General features: G+C 38.2%; 1 protein-coding gene across 20 annotated transcripts in view; it reads right to left on the bottom strand.

Annotated features, from left to right (window-relative positions):
* CTBP1 (C-terminal binding protein 1) overlaps nucleotides 1-25,914 on the bottom strand; it is a 248,970-nt gene that overhangs the window by 18,639 nt on the left and 204,417 nt on the right. For 10 of the 20 annotated variants that reach the window (XM_075752710.1, XM_075752714.1, XM_075752709.1 and 7 more), the window contains 4 exons: nucleotides 24,885-25,101; nucleotides 21,336-21,490; nucleotides 8,293-8,437; nucleotides 4,169-4,375 (listed from right to left, as the gene is read on the bottom strand). In XM_075752710.1, coding sequence (XP_075608825.1) covers nucleotides 4,169-4,375; nucleotides 8,293-8,437; nucleotides 21,336-21,490; nucleotides 24,885-24,891 — 514 coding nt within the window. In that variant the 5' untranslated portion in view covers nucleotides 24,892-25,101. The remainder of the gene's footprint in view (nucleotides 1-4,168; nucleotides 4,376-8,292; nucleotides 8,438-21,335; nucleotides 21,491-24,884; nucleotides 25,102-25,914) is intronic. The other 10 variants (XM_075752700.1, XM_075752702.1, XM_075752701.1 and 7 more) reach the window with 1 other exon arrangement.

The raw sequence follows: 25,914 nt of genomic DNA, 5'->3' as shown, positions 1-25,914 counted from the left end.
CCAATAAACCAAAGCCTTCCTCAATGTGCACAAAGTTCCCTTCCGAAACACTTGGCAATCACATGCGTGTACTTCTAGCCAGAATTGTCCTACTACAATTATTTTATGGGATAAAACTCTTCACATATAATTTGCCAATTCCTCTTTAATGTATTCCTCTTGACAACATAGTACAACCACAAACCTATGACGGCTTTTTTTCCCTTTCCTGAAAAACTTCTACTATATAAGACTCTCCTGGGTACGAGGGGTGGCTCAAATCCCACCTCAGCATATCAGGAACAACAGAACATCCCATGTTCGGGAAAACTCTATCTTAAAAGCATATCCTATTGCTATGAATATTCACAGCTGCTTCCAGGGAAGGCAAATTCTGAAGTTCAAAATATCAAAATGAACCTCTTGGTCTGTAGGGTGGGAAGAATGCAGAAAATGCCTATTGCATACAATTGCAAAGAAAAACCAGAGAGTAACAAACCCTTATTTTAGAAATTAGAGGTTTACACAAAGCTCTAGCAAAGCCCATACATCATTTCAGTGATACCAACAGCATGAAGAGAGACTCATCAAAAACACCTGGGTCTCCTGTTACAGTCTGACCCATCTACTGCCCCCATATCTCCCAGTTTGTAGGAATCTCTGACCTTGACCTTGCCAATGACCTGGTTGGAGTGTGACAGTATAGTAGCTGTGGTTGTCAATGGCTCTCGCCCAGCCCTTGGGCAGAGCATGTGTATCCTATGCTGGTATTACAAAGTTTTATAAAATGCCCTTGATACCGTGGAGATGTTGATGACCTGCCTGCAGACTTCCATGGAAAGAAAAAGTGCTTTCACTTAGCAGCTCTTTCCTGTCTATGCAATAGTAATGGAGAATCTGGGTAATTTTTCCTCCCTTTTGGAGGAGTCTGAAATGTGGAGAGTGCCATTTTGTTACATTTCCTGGTGAGCACATTAAGAGACCTAGCAGGACTGCGAAGGGTACATCATTTATTGCATGGTAATTCCACCCAACTCTTAAGCCTTAATATTGTCTGATAATGCAGATCACTACTTTGGCCAACATCTAGTCAGGACCGTGGGATTGTTGAGAGAATATAGCAGCTAAGGAAAGACAAATCGCGTAATGACATTCATTATGATGCGGAGACAAATGTATTTGGAGGAATTTCACCTCTCTTGAGTGAGGAAATGCATTAGGTATTAGTCATCAGCATTTCTAACTGGGAAGGAAGGGGAAGGGAGTGTGACTTCACTGCCTTCACTGCTGTAGAATTATCTTTACAGCAGAACCAGGTCCGGGTATCTACTCATCCAAGTACTTACACGTTGCTGCTCATAAATATTCTCCTTTAAAAAAAAAAGCCTATATGTCTACATATAAGGTGAATTGGCAACTTTTTTTTTAAATGCAGGGCTTACTATCCAAGCTTGTGATGCATCACTTGAAATACAGGACACTAGATAGCAATAAAGATTAAAAGTGACAATGACAGCTGTTTAATGATGTGATATTATTATTTATGTAAGGCTCAAAGAATCACACACTTCATAAAGACAGAATGAAACACAGGCTCTGCCCTAAGGAGCTCAGAGGCTAACCAAACAACAAAACAATGATGGATGGTATCCAACAAGCACATGAAGGAGGCATTATGCTGTTGAGTCTCTGCTTATCTTCAAGCTCAATACAAGCAGAGGATGAGAGAAGGGGTTAACTTTAAAGGAGGAGCATGGAGTAATAGGATTAAGCAGGATAGACCAAGTGTCAAAGCAGGAATATGCATGAGAGGAGGCAAAGAAAAGAGAGTGGGTGATGGAAAGAAAAAGGCAAGTGAGTCATGAAACTTGGCTAGACCAGTGGATAAGGAAGTGAGTAGCAGAAGCTTTGGAGGGAATGACACAGTCATTCCCTAGCACAGAGACAGGCAAGAGCTAGGGTGTTTCTCTTCGGCAAAACAGGAGAAAAGCCCAGGAACAAATGTAAAGAAGGTCTGGACTTAGCTGTTGCAGTGGCAGAGTGATAAATTTAAGCAACCCGCTGCTGAAGAGACCACAAGTTTAAGAAAAGACGAGAGAAACATAGGTGTGGTTGAGACATGAGATGATCTCAGACGCACATTAACTAGAGAGGACAGAAACAGCACTACTACACAGAACTAGAGAAGAGAAGAACTTAGTAGCAGATGAGGAGAATTGTTTGATTTGTGTGCAATACATTCACTTCATAGCCCCTTACTGGTTCATCACTTCTGACGTTGACATGTCTAAATAGTAAAATAAAAAACTGAGGCAAAACTACAGACGTGGGAAGAGGCCACTAGTAGAGAAACACAATCTAAGGGCACCAGCCTGTTGAAGGTGATTGTAAATACACATTTTAGTCTAAAACTAGAGACAGCCTCTTGCAGTGATCTGTATGGCATATATCACTCCCTAAGTGCCTGAAGTGCTCAAATGTAAAGTCTAGTACAGCCCTATTTCCATCTCTTCTCAGACTACATTTTTATTCTTCATTAATACATAGCTACACAGGATTTTGTTAGAACAGGTCAGAATCAAAATGTCGTGCATATTCACGTACATCCACAAAAAGAAACAGTGTAAGTTTTCAAAACTGACTTTAAAACTTAATTTTCCTTGAAATTGTGAATATTCTATTGCAGGAAAAGACATAGGAACAATAAAAGGCTAGAGAAAATGACTGGTTAATAACTGTAACAGATGTGTACCTTTAAAATCAGATTTTACTAGCCTTGCACCAAAAGCCTTGCTTTTTAAAACTAAAACCAAAACCTAGCAGTTTACGTAGCTTTACACACTTATTGGCAATATGATTATCCATTTGTTTCTCTATACTTTTCAGTCATTAGCAACAAAAACAACACACGTAAAAATCACTTAAGAAAGTCAATAACGAATGACATTTTTTTCTAATCTCAGTCTGGAATTTGTGCAATACAAAAACCATAAACAGGACAGATATCTCCAGCAAATATGCACATAGCATGTGAGCCAAGCTTTAAGTTTCAAAAAGTAGGTAAGCATTTACATTTTTAATACTGCAGGTGATTTTGTATTATTTATGTGCAGATGCTGTGAGTGCAATAATCATTGTGTGTTTAAATGAGGTGCATAATTACACCGGTATAGATTTGAGAAAGCAACTTCATGACTAACTTCTCGAAAGTCACATTTTAAAGGCAATTCTTTGACTGTGAAGATGTTTCTGGTGTGTTGCATACTCATTTAAACGAGTACTATGTAACACCAGGCTATTTTCAGCTTCCAAAAGTAAGAGTTTGTGGCTTGAGTTATTTGACAGCAATGTGTAACTGGAACAGTCATTTAAGTATGATGCCTTGTTGTCAGAATCATATTATTAATTCTTGTGGATGAATACCACAGCAATTAAATCCACAATCTATCAGATCTTTGGTAAGACAAGCACATGACTGAATAATTTTTATATAGAAACTGACTTGCTTGTTTTTCTTCTCTACTTCTGTAACAGACAGTAATTAATTCATCTCAAGCAAGCCTGTCCATCTGTTAGATGCTGAAACACATTTAGGGCCATTCAGAGAGGTAGGTAGGTGATTTTATTAGGTCTGGAAACATTTCAAACTTTCTTGCATATATTTTTCCTCTCATTTGAGCTGAAATACAGTTTCAGATGCAGCTCAACCAAATGTATGAAATAACTGCTCTGCAGGCTGTTAGTGCAGCAAAGACTTTTCAGATATGTTAAAAACACTAAAAGAAAAAAGCACAAACAGAACCAGATATGAAAACGGACAAGTAATACAACATATACATGTGACACCGGGTTGGAAGTAGCGGGATCCTTGTCCTGGAAAAGGAAAAGTGATGGCGTCTCCTTCTCTTGCAACCAGTGTGCCTGAAACCAGGCAATACAGCAACAGAAAGACGTACAGAAATTCAAAGAATTGAGAGAATATCAGCACCAAAGTAAGTTTTTTGAGGGAAATGATGATGTCTAAGGGGAAAACATTTGAGACACATAAACACCAGGAACAAAGCGGTATTATACAGAATTCTTGACATGGAAAGTGGTGAACTGTTACATTTTTGTAGCTCAAATATTCATAGTTATTTTAAAGCAACGGGAGGTGAGGAGTATTGAACCACCACTCAAGCCAACATACCTAATCCAATAATGCCCAAGGTCTCTCCTCTGATCCTGGCAGCTCCAGAAGCCACTTCCCGAATCTGCTCAACACTTTGTACTCTCGTGCCTTCTCGCAAAGCCTGGTGAAGCCAGGTGGTTCGCCTGTACAGGTTCAGAATGTGGCACATGGTAGAATCTGCTGTTTCTTCTACCGAGGCAGCTGGCACATTGCACACTGCGATCCCTGCGAAGAACAGGGGGAAAGGACACCAGTTGCCAAACGTTTCTTACTTTATCCCGTTTAACAGCAACTCAGGAGTATGGTGTTTAAATTTACAGATATTTCAACACTGGTTTGCACAAATATTAAGTTTCTGACTGTAATGGCAGACCAGAATACTCGAAATAATAGTAGATAAATGTCTGCAAATATATTTTTTTCTGATTTTTTATTATTATTTATTGTGTTTGCAAACTAAGGCAAACAGTAAATGGACCAGTGAAACCACAAAAAGAAAGTATTGAAGACATCAGCTAGTTTAGAACACAAGTCTTGGTAAGTGTTTTACATGCACACTGAGCTAGGTGTTTTGAATAGCTCTCAACAGTGAGGTTAATGATCGTTTAGATTTAATTGCGTGAGTTAGCTTTCCACCACTGAGCAGATACCCTCCCAAAAGCTCCCGATACAAGTTATAAAAAAGATAAAACAACTTATGACAGGAACTCTTAGAAAGCCCTCACAGGACAACCATTAGCATTTCCAATTCAGGTGTGGGTGATCGTGACAGAGGGAAGGACAATTTGTTTTGTGTTGCACACAGGTTTGTAGAATTATGACAAACAGAATCCAAGTCCTTTCATGGTCCCTCCATTTAAAGAGATAACCCATATAATTGTCAATAGGGAAATATAAAATCTGCTCCTGCATGGCATGTAAAGATAATGCAAAATTAAGTCCAAGTTCCTAATAGCTAAAAAGTTACTAGTTGAAAAGGGCATAACGTCAAGCAGCAGCTAAAAGACCTTTACGGATTTCCACAGACAACTGTGGAAAGTGGATTGATTCAAGACTCAAAATATCCCTTTTTTACTTCAAGAAACAGGTCAGGCAACAAGTGATTGTAATTGCACACAAGTTATCCTGTTTGGCTTTTTACCCTCCAGTACTCAATATACAGCAGTTAAGCAAAATGTTTACTTGAAAAAGTTTGTGTTCTTGTTGACTTGTTTCTCTTCATTCTTTCTATTTACTACATGTTCTCTCTCTAATTATCAGCTCCCACAAATGTTTGTGTCTCAGTTCTGCTGACTGAGATCACAAACAGTACACAGTATAATTTCACGGTGGAGAAAAAAAAAAAGTGTTTTGTATACTAAAAACCACCCTAATACTGTTTTTACTGTCTAGTTGTTTGGGTTTTTACATAAATAAATATTCAATGAATCCTCAGCTAACACCAGTATATCTTATGAAGCACGGAGGAAAAAACATTCTCTTCAATAATAGTAATAACAATAATCTGATAAATAATCAGCTCATACCATATTTATCTGTTTTACAACTGCCTTCATTCTTTCTCTACCTCAGTAAAACCCAACCTATGGAACCTGCCGAACTATTTTTCTTTTCTCTACTGTAGATGTATAGTGTCTGCTGAGTCACTGCTCTTAACTTACACAAAGATAAACCTGCATCATTTGCTGGAATATTAATCTTGGCATCCTGTTAACAGCAATGGGAGCACGAAACTCATGGTTTTTTAAAATGGGAAAAAAAGATCAGGTGAGGGGGAAAAAATAACATCCCTTTATATGCATATTAACCAGATGCATTTGTTTATACAAAAAGTCTTTTTCATAAGCAAAAATGGAAGGTTTAGATGGCAAAACAGATTCAATAAGCACGTCTCCTGATAGCTGGCATCAACAAAACAATGCTTTAAAATGAGCTTAGAGAGTTATATTACATATTTGGGAAGAGAAATAAGGACTTGAACTCACCTTATACCTTCCTCCCTAATAGGTTTCCTTAGGAAATTTGGGGGAGAACAGTCAGATAATTTCTCTCCTAAACTGTAGGACTTTCTTTTTCCCTGTTTTCCCTCAACTTTAAAACCAGCTAATTTCTGAAAGGCAGAGACGTGGTGAACCACAAAAGGCAGCAAGAGACAGGCAAGGATATGAAGAAAAGAGCCATTCTACATAAGAAAAGCTATCACGCTCTCTTCTCGTATCCATCACTTCTACGCTGCCTGCCCTTTCCCCATTTCCCACCACTTTCAGTGATCTTGTGCACAGGTTCAATGCTGAAAAACTCAGGAGTCAACGGGGATCACCTTGACTCCCACTTCACTTGAATCCAGCTACACTCACAACTCCTACATATTTTCTAATAAACAATTAATAAACTGGAGAAAACGTAGACTAGATCTTTAAGATTTTATCCAAGAAATGTATGTTTTCATGCATTCTAAGAAGAGTAAAAGTGATTAACATGAAAATAGTACTTAATAGGAGAAGCTGGTAACAACCCCACCAGCCAGCTTGGTGAAAAAAACCCCTCAAAGTTACTACGGACATTCAGGAATAGATCAGACTTTACAGTCTAACTCTACACTGTATTTCAAGAGTGAATCAAACCTTTTTACAATGAGCAATTAACTCTCATAATACCTCGAGACGCATATTAGTTGTAGTAGTTCAACAAATGGAAAGTGATTTGTCCCAGTAGTGGTGAGTTAGTATTTAATTCCCACCATTTCACCCTAACTATTAAAATCAGAGATATTACACTGCAAGCCTTCCAGCATTTACTGGCTGTTGACAGAGCAGACAATTGTATTTCATAAATACTGGAATGCACAAACAGGATGGATCCTAACTGTATAACTGAGTCTAATCACAACATAGGAACTGAATGATTAGGAATGTGGCCATTTAGCATTTCACATGAATGAGAACTTCCCAAATCTGCTGTACTCCAGCTTGACGAATTATGTGGATGTTTTTAAATTATAAACTTGGGTTACAATCCAGCATGAAGACTTGCAAAACAGCCAACAAATCTCTGTGGAAAGATTTTTCCTCTTATCAGGGATGCTCTGCACAAATCGGACTCCTGGCTGTTCAGAGCCTTTGATCTATAACTAGGTTTTGGGTTTTGATCTAGGATTTTACCCCAGGCCAATCTCTACAAGCATACGTGTTTTCTAGGGCTCACAACGCATCCGCCTGATTGTGGAGGAACACAGCCTTGCGTGCCTTCACACCTGATTTGTTCTTTATAGAAACTCATACAGAAGTTGTTAGCCTCTGCCTGCTCTACAAACTACACTGCCATTAGAAACAGGCGATTATTTTACTATCATTTACTGATAAACAGATCATGTTATAGCTCCTCACTACATCAATGGGGCTATTACTAGGACTAAGCACTGTCACATTGAAATAAATGTTTCCAAAATCTTCCCAGAGCATAATGGGAAATATACTGGGTCACCTCAATCTTAGAAAAGAAATAAAGAAAACTTAGACATTGATTCCAAGTGGTAGTTTGATGTGTAGATTATAGGTAAGAGATGGTTTATCCTGAAGTAAGGAAAGTGCAGATCAGACTGTTGCTTTTTTGCAGTGAAACACTAAGCACCATCTCTTCACAGTGGCAGTATCTGAATTTATTCTAAAGCAGTAACAACTGATTCTCCCATAAAATCAATATTTCTATTTTATGGACTGGTTTAGTACTGAATCTCATGCATCATAAATAAGTCTCAGACAGTTGATAATGATCTCATTTTTTATTCAAACAGACACAGTACGCCATGCTGATGGAATTATATTTTGTGACTGGATTACAGCAGTAGTAGTTAAAATACACAGTTGGGGTAAAAAAAGAGAGAGATGAAAAATTATGGCCTTACTCCCTGGATTTATATTGAACAGGCGTATTGTCATCCTGTCACAAAGCTGTCCATATTATCACTTAATTAACTAATGCTAGCATCTCCATAATGATTTTTAAACACTGATGAGAAAATTATACAGCTTACATACTATGTTAGTATAAATTATACAGAAAACATTAATGCAAAGACTTGATGCTATCAGATTTCTGGAGGCAAGTGTAAGATGTAAAATAACGTCTTTTAATAGTCATACCTAAATCTCCAGCAGATTTGATGTCAATATTATCAAAACCACTGCCAATTCGGACAATTATTCGAAGTGCTTTAAATTTCTCCAGGTCTTCTCGTGTTAAAGTGATAGTGTGATACATCAGTGCACCCACTGCTTCATTTAGTACCTACAAATAAAATGGAAGAAAAAATACTTATTTTTTTTCTTTCACAGGATCTCAGCTTAATCACATATACATATTTCCAGGTATAAAAAGACTGTAAAAGCATTAAATCCAGGTATTTTTTTTTAAAGGTTATTTCTCCAAATATCTTCCAGCCTCCTGTTAGTCTTTTTTATCTGATGTATCCATTCTAGCACGACAAGATTAGCTTTAGAAGAACTAAGTGACCTGTATTTGTGTTCTTATTAAGAGGGAAAACTCTTCTCATTTCACAGGAGATGCTCTGCAATATTGGACCCGGAGTACACGCATCACTGGACTGCATCTGCACATGCAGATGAAACGCAACATGGGAGCAAGCACTCACTTTAGACAGTAAGTATTTTTATGCTTAGGCAGCTGACAGTTTTGAATGGAGTCACAGCGCAGTATCTCTTCACCATACATGCAGTAGTACAAGCATTCACTGCACTATTAAACCGCTTAATACCTGAATAGAAAACATTCAGTAATCATTACAAACCCCTTAGACAACAGAGACTGAAATCTGTCAATTTATAGGTAAGAACAAAGTGTTTGTCCCTTAGTTCATTCATACCACAACTGTCTAAGCTCTCACTGACCAAAAACTGGATGTCATATAGATTGGTACAAATGAGATGCCAAACTAGAAGTTATCTGGAAAAAACAGCACCTCTAAGAAATTGTACCAAAGTAAAAATGTTGCAAAAGAAAAAAACTTGTGAGAGAGTCAAAAAAAGCAAAAATAAATTGACAGGATCTGAAAGGTCTTAATATCTTTCAAATTATGTCAGAGTGCATCCAACCTACTCAAGAAAGGTTAAAAGGAAGGGGTGCAGAGAAGGGGAAGCAAGCCCAGCACACCATGCCCGGCAGTTGTGAATTCTGCTGCCAAACAAGCAGTGACACTGCACCCCACGCAGCTGATACAAGTTTATTGTTCAGAAAGCAGAAAATATTTGCCTCTTTATATGCAACGCAGACGACTTCACTTCTTCAAAACGCTTCTGTTTTTCCACACCTTCAATGCACTACCTAATATCCTAATCGTTCTATGAGATACAAGACATGTACAAATCATTTCAACATCTAAGCTAGCTGTAATGACTTCAAGAGGTTCCTGTGATGCACTTCACATAGAAGTTCTGCAGAGGCTCTAAATTTCTTATTCAATAGATTTCTGGGTCTGATACACATACACATTCTGTCATCTGAATTACTCCTGTTCATATGAGAGCATTTTCTAGGGTACTGCAAGATCAGTGACAATAATCAACATCAAATCATTTAAAAAAAAATATTGCAGCAAAACAGTCTCACACAAAGGACTACAACTGCTGGAACCCAAGATCTGCAGCAGTAATTTTTAAAATTAAAATACAGGAAGAAAAATTTTAAAACAAAATAAAAACAACTCCATAAAAATGAAAGAAAACAACTTCTCACTGAATCCTTCACAAAATGATCTGTGCTATTTCAACAGGTGTTTCTGCATTGGTAACCCCAGTTCCAAGTCAGATAAAAAACCAGAATCCTTTGAGCAGAATTTGGATTTACTTGCAAGATTAAGAACTGCAAAAAATTAGAAATTACACATCCTTAAAGAATGCAGCTACAGCATAACTCAAAGAACAGCTATGGGCTCTGATCATATAAACAATTACATGCACACACAACTCCTTGATTTTAATGGTGCAAACAAGTCCTTTGGAGATTATATCGAGCTGTCACTGATCAGAAAGCCTGCGCTCATCTGAACATGTTTCCTTGAGCTGTTACACAGCATTAAAAAAACCAAAACAGTGTATTAGTTTTGCTTCTACAGCAACATTAAAGTTGGCATGGACCAGGTCAAAGCCCATGCCTAGGGCAGTCTGCGCAAGAAATAGTCCCCCTTATAACCCGAGTGCCCACCTAAAATACCCTTAGGAGTTTTTTGTCCCATTAATTCCTAAAAGAACATTTCCCAAAATCTCACAGCTCCAACAATATGGAAATTTGTTCTAATTTCCAGCCTCAATTTATTCACAGCCTAGCTTGTATCCATTTGTTCTGGTGCTAGTGTTGGCCATTCGCTTAAAACGTACTTTTTCTCCTTAGTGTTTGCAATCCAAATGTATTTATTGACAAAGATCTTCTCCCCTCTCAGCATTTGTTTGGCTAGAATTCACAAGCCTAGTCCTTCTCATCTTGTCTAGGATGATGCCCTTCTACCCCCTTGATCAGTCTAACACTTCTCCACTGCACTTAAAGAAGTCTATTCTTCTGTGGGTGATCACAACTGCACCCAGTGGGCTACTGAAGGTCTTCCTGGAGGTGTTACGCCAACAGTAGCACTGCCAGCAGCAGTACGGGTGTTGGACATCTCTCCTAATGAAGTCTCACATGATGTGTGACATTTCTGCACGGCCATCATCACACTGCCAGCTGATCCTCTGATGTGTAAATGTGAATCCTTCTCCCTGAAGCACGTGTTTCTGTCACGGTACCAAGTTTATAGTAGGACTTCTTTCTCCAAGTCACAGCACTTGTTACTTCAAGCCTCAAGGTCATCAAATTCTTTACCATATCCTGGTCCTCTCCAATGAGCCATGTCCTCCATTCTGCTTGTCATCACACACATCTGCTCTGTCCCTGCCACAGTTGCTCTACATGGTCACGATGCAGTAGAAAACATCCTCTGTCTAGTTGTCAGAGGGCAAAAGCTAAAGTACCTTAGAGTTTATGATGATCCATGTGAGGCTCATGTCAAAGCCAGACCCTTCCATCCCTCCTCTCCAAGACTGGAAAAGGTCAATAGTGTGTGTTTTCATATGTGCAGACAGAAAGCTGCCACTACTTTAAGGACTGCATTAAACAGGGCTAAAAGACAGCTGAAGTGGCTCAGACATTTGTGTTTTAAAATCCCAATGTTTCATTTGGGAGGCAGCTTTTCACTTCATAATCATGCATATTTTATTAACTCAGCCAGTCAAGACTGTAATTTGGACTCTAAGAGCACTAGTCTGGACCCATTACACTATATTTTTGGGCCCATGTAGGTTATGGCTTGGCACTAGGAGGAGATGGAAAAGTATGGGGAAGCTTGGGAATGCGTTCAATAAAAGGAAAAACATTTCTCAGCTATGGCTTAATGCCGACACTAGCCATTTACTCAGGCAGTTATTTACCCATCATATAGGCTGTGGAACAAACAGATGCAAATGAAAAATCTTTTAAAATTTTCTTTTTAGCTTTTGAGCCTCTTCTAGGATTACTGACCAGCTAGCAGGGAAATGCATTGCCAAAAATGTAATCTTCTGTGACTGTGTATTATTTCACATTAATTAGATAATTTAATTATGTTACTGCTTTTGCAACTGGCCATGTGATTGAAAGATGCCAAAAAGGCAAAAAATAGCAGCAGAAAATCTGAAGTTAGAAACACTCAGCATTGATGAATGCTAATAATGCCACTTACAGATTAAAAAAAAAAAAAAAGCTTCTGTATTTTGGAATTATTTATATCTATTATATTCTAAGTCATTACATATACTAAATGCACACAAGGAAGTCTGACAAGCTTGTCAATGAGTAAAATCAATACTTGAACTAAATCCGAGTACAACACATGAAACTGAAATCCAGCATAAAAGTAAACAGTTCTGGAAAATGAAATAATCTTTAGAAAAATCAACTGTGCATAGGAGTAATTTACTGATCACTTACAGAAGCACACTCAGTGGTAGATGCCTGAGACAAACAGGGAGTATATGTGGGTTTTTTCATCATTTTCCATAACGAACTTAATTGATACAATATTCACCAAACTGTAGAACAGCAATTTTATTACAAAAATATCAACTTGTGTCAACTTGACTGAGATACGTATTTTTAACAAGCAAGCTAGAAATTTCAGATCAGCGCAAGTATGTGGCAGCCAGACAATGCTCTTTCACCATCTCTTCCAAGGAAAGACAACGGGCAAAATTTGATAGAGAACAAGCGCAGATGGCTGCGAACCTTCGACATCCGTTCCTGCCTTCACCAGACTACAACTGTGCTTTTCAGGAAGAAAGGATCTGAGCTAAAAGTTGAAATACAGGACAAGTTGGCTTCCTTCTGGTACCAAATGCTTATATAGCCCATCTGCATAACTTCTATGCCTTCAGACTTACTTCCATGTGAAGCTTCGAGCTCAATGCTTGTTGAAAGCCTTTTTCGTACCCTCTTCAATGAGCTCACATCCCTTCCAATCACAACTGCTCGGACAGGTCTTTCTGCTGTTCCTCAACCTCAAAATGACTACTCTGCTTTCATAACATGCCATGTCTCCAAGGCTCTTGGAGAGCACATGACAATGTAGTAGAACATATTTTTTATTTCAAAGCATTTAACAAACCTCGAGTACCAAATACTGAAGGTTGAAATCCTTTTTAAACATCTTCCTATCTATTTTTTCACCTTATTTCAGCACCAGGCTATTTTAGCCATCACACCAAACATCACATAGTCACTACTGTGACACACATGCCTCCCATTGTTTGGGGAAGAACTCTTAGCATCTTGTTTATTTTTACAAAAAAGCGTAAACATATTGTAACATGCTAAGAATCGAACAGTGAGGCCTCCTCTTCTTTGGTCATCTGAAGATACATTACTTGATTTTACTATGAGAGAGACTTATCTCAGAGGCTTGTGGATCAAATCTAGACTACAGAAACATAACACAGTACGTAAAATACCAAACTACTTCAATGCAGAGACAAAACATATTCATAAATTACATATTCAATATGACAATGTATCATAATTTTTAAAAAATACTTCTAGAAAATCCTCACTAGAAAGTGTCATATTTGTCACAGAATGGTTTGGGTGGGAATGGACCTCAAAGATCATCTAGGTCCAACTCCCCACCATGGGCAGGGACACCCTCCACTAGACCAGGTTGCCCAAAGCCCCATCCAACCTGGCCTTGAACACTGCCAGGGATGGGGCATCCACAGCTTCTCTGGGCAACTGTTCCAGTGCCTCACCACCCTCACAGGGAAGAATTTCTTTCTAATATCGAATCTAAATCGACACTCCTTCAGCTTGAATCCATTACCCCTTGTCCTGTCACTACACTCCCTCATAAACAGTCCCCTCACCATCTTTCCTGTAGGCCCCTTTAGGTACTGGAAGGCTGCAATAAGGTCTCCCTGGAGCCTTCTCTTCTCCAGGCTGAACAACCTCAACTCTCTCAGCCTGTCTTCATACAAGAGGTGCTCCAGCCCTCTTATCATCTTCATGGCCTCCTCTGGACTTGCTCCAACAGCTCCATGTCTCTCCTGTACTGGGGCCCCCAGAGCTGGACGCAGTACTCCAGGTGGGCTCTCACAAGAGTGGAGTAGAGGGACAGGATCCCCTCCCTTGACCTGCAGGTCACCCCTCTTTTGATGCAGCCCAGGACACAGTTGGCTTTCTGGGCTGCAAGCGCACACTGCCAGCTCATGTTGAGCTTCTTGTCCACCAACACCCCCAAGTCCTTCTCCTCAGGGCTGCTCTCAATCCATTCTCTGCCCAGCCTGTAGCTGTGCTTGGGACTGTCCCGGCCCATGCGTAGGACCTTGCACTTGGCCTTGTTGAACTTCATGCGGTTCGCACAGGCCCACGTCTCAAGCCTGTCAAGGTCCCTCTGGATGGCATCCCTTCCCTCCAGTGCGTTGACCCCACCACACAGCCTGGTGTCGTTGGCAAACTTGCTGAGGGTGCACTTGATCCCACTGTCGACATCACTGACAAAGATGTTAAACAGCGCTGGTCCCAATATCGACCCCTGAGGAACGCCACTTGTCAGTGGTCTCCGCTTGGACATTGAGCTGTTGACCACAACTCTTTGAGTGCGACCATCCAGCCAATTCCTTATCCACCTGCTCCTGGCAGGTCTCTGCCTCAGGAAAATCCTCTGTGTGCCAGGATCTGCTGTGGGCTGGGCCGGCTATAGAGCTGCTCCCCTTGGCAACTGGTTCTAGAAACTACAGGGTATTACATTTCTTGAGTTTGATGTGTCATCTCAAAAAAAATATGTTCCTGTGTCACTAACAGCCTTGAGATATTTTGCACATTTCGGTGGAAAAAATGTACTCTACCTAAACTGAGTAGGCCTTGCATTATTTGACCTGCAAAAAGCAGCTGCATGTCAAATTTGTAATCAATAGTCTGCCAGAGAGGGGAAGGCTGCAGCAGACTCATAGCTGCTCTCAAAGCCTCACTACAACATCACAAAGGGTCCATGTGAAACTAATGCCAGTACAACAAAAAAAGAAAACCCAGCGTGCTCAAACAGTATTTAGTAGGTCTCCAAACCTCTGCTAGTTTGTGCTGCTTTCTACGAGTTCCTGTTTCTCTCTACAAGACTCTGCGCTCGATGTTAGGTTCCCTATGATCCATGGTGCTGTCAGTAACCTACCTATTTCATGATATACACTTTATTCATCCAGAATACTGTCTAGTGTAGACCCTAAATATTAATACTTAAGCTTATGCTGTACATAAATAGAAATAAGGATAAATATTTTATACAAACATTAACAAAACTTACTTGCAGGCTCCTGAAAACACTCTAAAAACCTATATATATCCACACACTGTATGAACTACATATATATATACGCACACGTGACATACAATAATGTATTTCTAGTCTTTTTAAAATATTCTATTAACAAATATATACATACAAATACACACACAACTATATAAATAACCTGCATAGCCTATAGCAAAATGCCTTCTAAAAACTGTATTGAAGACAGTCTTTCAAGCCCAGGATTTACTGACAATTATTTGAAGTTTAATGACAGAAGCCAATTTGAGAATATAGACTCTGAACACACTTCTACTAAATAAAAAGCTTTAATGAAAAATCTTTACAAGAGTTCTGTGTGTTAACTTGTGAGTTCTATTAATAAGGTTGAATTGCATTCCATTTCAGGCGCTATGATGGATTGGACATCTATACCAAAGGATCATTATGTCATTAAAGTCACTGATGACAACGCATCAGCCCACGCAACTCAAAAAACCTGTTAATAATCACCAGCAATTTTCAAGCCCCAGTGATCCTTAGCAAAAACTGGTACTGGGAAATGAAAGAATAAGCCAGTCAATAACCAACTATATTAGACTCTAATCTGTCTGTAAGATTGATATATGCTGCTTGCTGGGTACAACAGCACTTCCATTCTGCTTTTTAAAGGGTATTAGTTCAGAGGAGACACTGGCAGTCTGCCCTTTCCTGCAGTGCTGCACTTGACCTGTACTGCTGCCACTGGCAACTGTGACAGATGTTGGCAGAAGGGTCATTGAACACAAACACCGATTTTGTATACAACTGTACTGTGATAGCTGTCTGTTAACTACTTTGCTGTATAATGAGGTGTAACAAAAGTTTTTAGGATTTCCTTTTGTTAATTTTTTTTTCAAAGTCTTTCAGAAGGATTCTGATCGAAGGCTCATTCAGTTTCAGTAAATTTACAAGATTTTGGATCAGCTCTGAGGTCACAACTTATTCCCAAGTATACATTAGTGTTTAGAACAAGGCAGCTTCCTTTCAATCTATATTCTTTGAGAATTTAATTTTGATGGAAAACTAAAATGCTGCCAACTGCATCATGAATATAAACAGCACTGACGGTACAAATGCAAGATTGCAGCTTTACTGCTAAACAAAGAAGAATCTGAAGCTGGAAAAGTTATCTTTCTTAACCATTGACATAAGAACAAATTGAAGACTCAGCTGAACAACAGCATTCTTGTTTTGAAACTGCTACAGACAAATTATTTGTTGCATTATGAAAGCTCTTCTTTGAAACAGCCTTAGATAAAACTGTCAGGACTGGAACTGTTCCTATATTTAATTCCTACGGAAAAATGTGATTGAAAAACTTCAAGTCCTACACTGTTGAATAGGAAGTTCAGCTTTTAAACTGGAATGAGGATGGAAGCAAGCTAATTATTTTAAAATAATTTTTTTGGAGGAGCACCTATAGTTTTGGCAGAACAAACCAAAACATCATGTATGTTTGGAAGCAGTTCGAGATGGTTACTGAGAAGATTGATTTACACATGATTAATTGTAAAATAAAAAACAATTTAAAACACAGTAACTTTTATTGACAGTAATGCAATCTCTATTAAGAAAGAAATTTAACCAACAAAATCTTAAAAAAATTTTTTACACTAAATGACAGAAGTTTCCTGATAGGATGCAGTGAACCCAGTTCCCAGTTATCCCATGATATAGTTCAACAAACGTAATGCTCAACTTCACACAGCCATATGCAACACCTACAATAAAACAGAACTTAGGATTGAAAGTACAAACGTGTATATTACAGCCTTTCAGATTGGCTTGAAAACAAACCACATTTTCTAGGGTGGGTGGGGGAAAAAACCAAACAAAAACCAACAAAACCAAACCAGTAAAACTTTACACGAGTTTCTGAGGAAGTGTAATAAGTGTCCTCTAACTACAAAGTTATTTCAAAACCTTGGGTCACTCTCAGTAAATGTCAGTATTCACTTAAGCACTGGCAGCCTGATTTTCTAAAGAAAGGAAACATAACTTTGCCATCCAACTTGCCTTCCAAAGCAGCGGTATGGGGAATAAATGCTTTGACCTGAGATGAAGCAGAGTTCTAATACACGTATTTACTGGTGACTTTAAACAAGTTGCTTATTTTCCATACTTTAATTTCCTCAGCCATAAAAAGAGAATGACAAATGAATTCTTTGGCATAAGGAAATCACTACAGAACTGCAACTCGGGCATTATCCAATTTGGAGAAAACTTTAATTAGCCTCCATAGCAAGGTATACTAGTATTTGCTAACATCTTGCTTTTGACCCTGTATACAAAATGGCATCAAACCCTTATTTCTTCTCCTTCCTTCTTTTTTCCCCCAGTACATTCACCTACAGCCACCCATCTATGTGTATCAGACAACATCAATCACCTCTTTCAAACCCTGGTCTTTGTCCTGCCTCCTGCAACTTCAGACCATCTAAATGTATCTGTATCTGCTACCCTGTTACATTCGGTATCTCTTCTTCAAGACAGGAAATACATGAAAGAAAAGCTGAATTTTACCTTCTGCTTTCAGCAAGCTCTTCTCAACACTAAGCTTTTTCCTAATTTGCAGTCATCTCATCTTTCACAGTGGGGAACAGCCTTTTGCAAATTAACATCCATTATCAAAATCTGGATTTTAATTAACAGGACAACATCATTTAGTATGGCCAGGAATGTGCATTCATAAATACATTAACATTTTAGATACTGCTTTAAATATGTGACTTCTAATTTTAAGACTTTTCCTGAAAACAATTTTATATTTAGTAAAGCAGCATTCCCAAATAAGGTATTATAGAAGAAGTACTAAAATACAGATATTTCCGTACTGTAAATCTGAAGATGTGTGGAAAATAGCCATTTTTCACTGCAGATGAACAGTGGAAGTAAAAAGTGAATGCTTTTCACATGGAAGTGAACAGTGCTCAACACTTCATAAAACTGATCTCTTACTCTATGTTACAGTAATACAACAATATGATAATGAATTACAGTTTGTGATTTCTGTTGCGGAAATTTATTACCTGGCAGAACAGCTGTACTTTGCAAATTCAAATATTTTAGGATTACATTACCCTTCCAACTAGTGAAAATTTGTATTTTGGTAATGTACAGGTTGCTAGTGAAAATACATTTTCCAGATATCTTACCGAGCTCACTGAGAATGAATTATTCTGACACAATAAAAAGCAAAGGCTGCAAGCTTTAGTATATCCACTAAACACAAACATTCTTGTCAAGATCAACAATAGATTACTGGTGTTACTCACCAAGCTTCAGTTACTGCAGCTTTTCCAAAGCTACAATTTGAGGTACACACACTGACTTTTGGTCCCAAGATCTGAAAACTTCATTTACTACACCCCACTGATAACAGAAAATATTGTTTCTAAGGCAAGGCATTCACATCACACAGGAATTCCACAGTCTCTATGCATCAGAAGTAAATGATATTGAGTTCAGTAAACAAAGACCATTCAGGTGGTACAGTTGCCAATATTATAGTGTTCACCTAAAGACTGGTATTATCTACTAAAAAAGTGAAACAGTATTTATATTACTTACTCTCCATGTGTTATTTAGTCCTTGTAAATGGAAACCAAGTATCTCACATGTTAAACTTCTAACAATAGTGTAAGATTGGAAAACAGTAAGATTAAAACAACTTTTAAACATGATTAAAAAGTAGATATAAATAAGGCATTATAACGCATTTTAATTAGCAATATATAAAAAGATAAAAGAATTGAGAGAAAAAAGCTTGTGTTGAATATTTCTCTAAATGAAAAAAAATTAAGCATTATATTTAGATTATTACTGTCTTTGACCCTTATGAATTAAAGTTTTTGTTTTGTGGGGCATTTGGTTGGTTTTTTTTGTTTGTTTGTTTTTTAAAAAAAAACAACCCACTATCCATTTCTATGCATCTCCAATTACCAATGGAAACAGAGAAGTTTTCATTTCTTTGCATTTGTTCTCTAGTTAGTTACTTTCAGGTTCTCGTTCACTGCTACAATGAGTACTCTTAGTTGTACGCACAGCAAACACACTGGTCTTTTTAAACAGATGCTAAAAAGAAGGTTGAAATTTGTGTTAGGTTTCAGTAAAAACCTAACTGAATGTCACAACAACATAGAGTTCAAGTTTTGAGTTTATGCTATCCCATTGACCATTCTATGTGACAGTATAAATACATTAAAAAAAAAAAAAAGGCGTGAGATCAGAACTATAATATTGCCAATCTTATAATTCAAGAATAATCTAAAAAGACTATTTTCACTATCCTGTGAAAAACAGCTAATGAACTGGAAAAAAGAGTGTTTGGAATGCAGATGACTTCCTAGTAGGAACAATTATTTTTTTTTCCATTTTCCTATTCACATTAGAATTTTATTGTATGTAAAACGCAGCTGAACAAAACACGGTAGTGACGTTAAACCAGTATTGATGCGGCAGAAAACCTTAAATATCATTCTTGACTATTGTTCTGACAACAGCTTATTCCTGTGTGGGAAGGGGGGGTAGAAGGGTAAGACAGGAAATCTGAAAGTCTGCAGAGATATCCACCAAGGAACTGCACAGAGGGGTCATCTCTTGTGTTTGCCTGAACCATGAGAATGAGCATTTCTAGTTTGCCTTGTTTACACAGCATGCAACTCCTTAGTTTTCTCTTTATTGTTAAAAAAAAAAAACAAACAAACCAAAACAAACCCACCCAAGAAAAAAAAAAACCCTAACACAAATTTTGAAAGTTTTAATAATGAAAATGGGTTTTTTTTCAGAATGAAAATATTTTTCTGAAGAAATAACAAGTTGAATAGTTAGTTGATGGGTTCTCAACCAGGAAGATACTGACATGAAATGGACTACAGAAAATGAGATTTATTCACCTGATAACAGAAGGGAAGCTAGTATTCGTATTATTTTCAAGTAGCTGGCTTTGTAAGAAAGTCATCAAAGAAAAGATTAAATCTTTCATCATATACACAGACTTTAAAATGTTTAACAATGCTATACATTACAAGAACATGAAAAGTAAATAAACAATTAAACTAGTTATGAATTCAAACTAGTGAAAAGCTTCTGAAAACCTGTCAGAAACCCAAGGGCTGCTATAATTAGCGTAGGACAAGTCTAACAAGGTAACTGTAGAGAAACAAGAGTACTGGTGCAATTCGGTTCAGCTGACAACTCCTTCATAGCCAAATCACACTCTGCCATATACAGTACCACATGCACAGAACGGATACAGGCACTTACCTAACCAGCCTTTGAGTTAATACTTGGATCTGTACTTGGCTATCATGGATCTTTGTTGGAGAAGAAGAAAATAAACTCTCTTGGAAGGGATCCCTGGTTGCCCTCCTCTGCACTTGGCTCCTCCTGTTCTGTTGTATTTATTACATTTTTCAGCTGTAAAGTTTGTTTTCATCCTTTATTAGGTGAAAGAATATTTGGCATTTGAGGCTTACTCTGCTAGCCAAAGAGTTCACCAAAATTAATTCCACCTCCACAGAAATATGGATGTGAAAAGGTTCTATTGCTGTCTAGAGAGTAGCGAGAATTTGGGGTAGACATGAGGCCTTCATACTGAAAGAAGTCGGAAGGGAAAATGTAGGTTTATGGGCCAGCTAGCTCCCTTGGCTATCATCACAAAAAATGAGTATCCCTCTAAGAAAATGAGGAAACCTTTGACAACATTAAGAACCGTTAGTTGTTTTACACCTCCCAAACCACCAGGAAGGGTACGAACTTCTGGAATAACATAGTTAGAATAATTTTTTTTAAATTCATTTTCTAAAGAAATTTGGGGTTAGCATTTGTTTTGAAACACTTCTGCATTGTCAGTTCTCAGCGCACAATTCCTTGGCTAAAGAGAAGCCTCAAGTTCCTCAAATGGCCAATCCATCACTGAAATTTGGCTTTCCAGTTAAAGGCTGAGCAACAGTGTTTCTAGAAGCATTTCAAAATATCATGTAATAACGTAATTTTCCCACAGGTAACTCTCTCCATGAATCTAACTCAGTAGGCAGGCACATGGACAACACCCAGCCAAAGATACAGTGCACAAAGGCATACTTCAACAGACATATTTTCATCTTTGTTTCATCACAGTGTTTCATCACTCACTGGAAACGAGCAGTAACTCACTAAGGTAAGCAACCACTAACTAAAATGCAATAGCTAAACATGTTGTCATAGCTTGCACCACACTGTATCTGTTCATAATCATTAAAATATTTGTGTTTCCTAAAACATTTGAATTATACCTCTAAATATTACCTTTTCATGAATTTCTTGTGTAGACTGAGCATCACAAAATGCCACTGTGGCTACATCCTTCAGAATAGGCATTTCTACTGTACAATCCCTGCCATCCAGCAACGCTACCAAAGGGCGCGGGTGCATGGGCCCATTCATGATCGGAGGTCGAATGCCTGTGAAGAAACAGAGAAGACTTGTTATTCAAGCATGCAAATGTAATTAAAAAAAATGTTATAGCTAGTCTGTTTATTCTGATGGTAGAAAAAGATGTCAAGGACTGAAGCTAGTGAAACAGGAACAAGTTTATAGTCAGCAATCAAACAAAGAACAAAATGCCCTGGAGGCTCAGGAGGCTGAACAATGCAAGATGGATAAACCCACTAAGGGAATAGTATATTTGTTTTTTTAAATAGACATCCTTACTGCACTATTAGAAGTGTCTGTGCAATCTTATTCAAGGTTTATGCTTTGATTGGATTCCACACCTTTGTGAGCTCTACACAGAGTGAGAAATAGCTTGTCCAGGCTTGTAAGAGTAGCTTATGGAATATCTTCAATAACTCAGTGAGTATCCAATTTACATATACGATGATGAACTGCTGAGACTAAAATTTAACTGAAAAACAGCCCACAACAGCAAAATTTTGAAATTTACTGAAGATCCAATGTCCCAGTGTACAGGGCAATTGCTCTTAAACTCTTAGACTTAAGAGTTTTACAAAACAATTCTGTACAGCTCAGTCAAAAAACCCACATCATACTTAATCCACCACTGAAAACTCTTACAAAATATGAACAAGATGTCCCTCCCTAAATCAACATCACGCTTGGAACATCGTCGAGTGACAAAGAAATACACATCAAATATCCGGGGGAAGGAAAAAAATCAGTTGAAAGTGCAGACTTCATTTATATCCTCTTTACGCAGCCTTAAAATGAAAGGTAATCCTTATAACGAGATATTTAGAAAGCATCTTTTTAACAGTATAGATGCAATATACACAAGTACCCAAGGGAATAATATTAAACCATTACATTTACACGAAAGTAGTTAAGTGTGGGTGGAAAAAAAGGGACTTCCTGAAGAGATAAGGAAAAGCAAAACCAAAAATAAAGTACATGATTTTTTTTCCTTTTAACACAAGCAGTTTTAAACACTGCAAAATGAAGCAGACTAGCTATTTCTTGTATGCAAATTTCAACAACATATTTTTGTTGCAGTGTGAATTTAAAAACATTGTTTATTGCTTGATAATACAATTTAGTCCAACATTAATGCAAAAGACTGAGATTCCCCAGCTACCTTCCATAAGAAATCCCTGCATCTTAACTCCCAGCCTGCAACAAAAAGCAAGCCCTGGAAGACTCTCATCTGCATTTTAAGTGGATGGAAAATTAGCAGAATACTAGCTGCACAAGATACCTGGTGAAGAAAAACAGCTGCTGGGAAAAGAGATTTTCACAAGTCAACAGAAGCGGCCTATTACTTCCCCACTGAGACCCAGCTCAGGGCTGGGGCTGAAGGAGTACAGCAAGGGAGACCATCACCCTCAGTCTCAAGTGTCCAGCCTGCACCCATAAATTTCATGTCCACCAAGTCAGGATGATAGGCCAGCCCTACCACAATCTGGCATTTAAGTTCTTTACCGATTCAAACAGGTTTTATACTTGAAGACAGAACAGAAGTCACTGCATTTGGTTCTTTTCTGTTCTAGTCCCAGCACCTCCCAACAACCGATGATGCCAATGGTCTGACTCTGCAATACTCTCACCATAGAGGAGAGGCATCCAGATGTAAAAAGCATTCACCAGCAAAGATTTCCATGGGTACAACACTCATGAAAATGATTCTCTGTTGTAAAACCATCAATTCCGAACCTCTACGGTGATAAGACATGCTTAGAAATACTTCTGGTATGCAGATTCTTTTAGTAATATCCAGCCACCAAAATTAAATGGAAGCTTTTTTTAATTTTTATTTTTAAATCATGCATCTTGCTAACTTACTATTGTTAACTGTTTGAACCAGAAACAGCCACATAATCTTCATAAAGTCATTTTTAGTAAATAAACCACACGCTAATAATCTGGTACAGGACACAAATACTAAATGAATACACAATGGAAAGCTATACAGTTATGCAGAGAATAATTACTATCCTTTAATGGGAACTTAACTATAAACCCCCACATTAAATTTACTTAGAAACACCCTAAAATAAAGCATGTTATAGACCTGTTCATATTTCTTTCAAAATAGTATATGTAATAGCATTAATAAAATGCAATTATGTCTTGAAACAAATGTAAAAATGACATTGCAAGTTCTATTCATATTGCATAGAGTAACTGTGCTCGTTTTACAACTGAAATGTTATGGTCATTGCCTTAATTGCCAGTCCAGCATAGCCAGGATTTCAACGCCAAGTTTGAATGCTAGCTAAAATAAAATTATAAAAAAGAAAACACAATTTTGATATTAAAGATGCTGAAGATGAACGAGAGAAACTATGGCACAGATGATAGCCTTAGCTACAACTAAAACACCTCCGTTAACAGAAGAGCGCATATAGTCCAAACAGGTAATAGAAGCTGCGGTTAAAAAGTGTCACTTTAAGAAACACTTTTCTGACTAGAGCCAGAGCTACCTCAAAATTATGAGATACAGTATGAATCATGAGATACAGTATCACAAAACACAATCCTTTAAAATAATGATTTCTCTAAATACATAAAGATGTTGTCTGGTTTTCCCCTCATGCCAGTATATCTATCGATTTCAACCAAGTTACTCATGTCTAATGTTGGTGCCAAGTAGCACGCCAGACCGAGCCCCAAAGCACAGAAACGGAAGTCAGGAAAAACAACTAGAAGGATAAACCCTCCCCGAGAGAATCTCAGACTTTGTTAAGAGTCCCCAGAACTCAAATACATCCAGCGACCTTGACCATGAAAACCCTACAAACCTTTGCTTGCCAAAATTTTTTCTGAACTTCAGCATAGACTTCCTGTTGCACAACCTTTCTGCCTAAATACCGTATCACTGATTTGCAGACAATAACTCAACACTTAAGTAAACTTACAGTAACTTAATCACAGTACCAGTCATTATTTAAAGTTTACATTTGGAAAGACACAGTTTCACTGTGAATCAGAACCCTTGGAACAAAAAAACTACTACTTTTACCACTTAGATACATTCTGCCTGTTTCTGATGTAGCAATGTCAAAGTGTACCATGTGTTTGGCTTTGCAGCAGACCCTTGGAGTGGCAGGATAAAGCAATGTGTATTTAAGAGCAGTGTTTTCCACATCTGCATTAACAGTAAATCATGCAACTCAGTGCCAGAGAGGAATAACTGTAAACTGGTCAAAAGTGACATTCAACACCACAAATATGAAACTAATAACTTCACTTAGTTGCCTTATTTAAGTATATGGGGCATAGCATTTCACATAACACAGATAACAAAAATTATACCATCCACCCCCACCATCCTAGAATCTTTGTTATGGGAAAACAATCTCAGTTTATCCTAACTTGAGACTTTCAGGAACCCCTACCAACCTGACATTTCTTAATCTGAGCTTGATTTCCAGGGTCATGAATTCGATTTCTCAACGCTTTACAATCTTCAGTATTCTGAGGCAAAATAGCAGCCTGTCATTCGATCCTCATTTCCATGTCTTTAATTTTTCTTGCAGCCTCCTGTAATCTTGAACCAAAGCTTTTAAACTTCTTATCCACTGCAACCTCTGTAGCCTGGATGGCGTTCAAATTTTTACTAAAAAATTAAACACAAACAATACATTAAAACAACATTAAGGGTCTGACTTGTGCTCACAGAAGCCAGGAAACTCAAAGTTAAAGCTTCTCACTGCATCTGTTCCCTTCCCCCTTTCGCTGCTGGCTTTCCACCACACCTGCTGTGCTGCCACCGGCCATTAACATACCAGGGAAACCAGCGGACTGTTAAGACACACACCTTGCGCAGGACAGCAGGTGTATTGTAAACAGACGTACCTGGAACAGTCGGCACCACTCAGGCGGCAAACGTTTTGCCTAGGTGAGCAGGGATCTGAGGATAGATGGGATCTCCAATGCCATGTGTGCTGGAGAGCCCAGCGCTCCAGTCAGTGCTGGAGATGGAGTGAGAAGCCTTAACTCTGAACTTGCTGGTTTTGTTGGGTATAAGTCAGGCCCTTAAGGTCATCTAAATGTACGTAAGAAAAAAACCAAAGTTTCCCCTGCCAGCTCTAATCCAGCTATTAGTTTGGGTTTTTTTTCCTCCCAATATGGAAATAATTTGGTGGTGGGTGAAGCTCTTGCCCCAGCAACAGCTCGACCGTGCCAGTGACTGCTGGAGTTTTTCTAAAATGATACCAGGTACAAGTGTGCACAGACAGAGCAGTTGTCCGCGTGTAGCAGCTATTCACCGTGCAGCTAACAAGAGTGCCTTTTCACAGCTGCAATTTGGACTAGCTGCTCTTAGAAATAAAGTCTCAAAATCTTAATCTAGTGCAGCTTTTACAGAAAAAAAAAAATCTTAGAAGTGTAAAAAGCAGCTTTCAGCCATGGAACCCAACAGGAGGTCAGC

This window comes from Balearica regulorum, chromosome 4 (assembly GCF_011004875.1).
Source record: "Balearica regulorum gibbericeps isolate bBalReg1 chromosome 4, bBalReg1.pri, whole genome shotgun sequence".
In the NCBI taxonomy this organism is placed as follows: domain Eukaryota; kingdom Metazoa; phylum Chordata; class Aves; order Gruiformes; family Gruidae; genus Balearica; species Balearica regulorum.
This window is presented reverse-complemented; position numbering and strand designations above follow the sequence as displayed.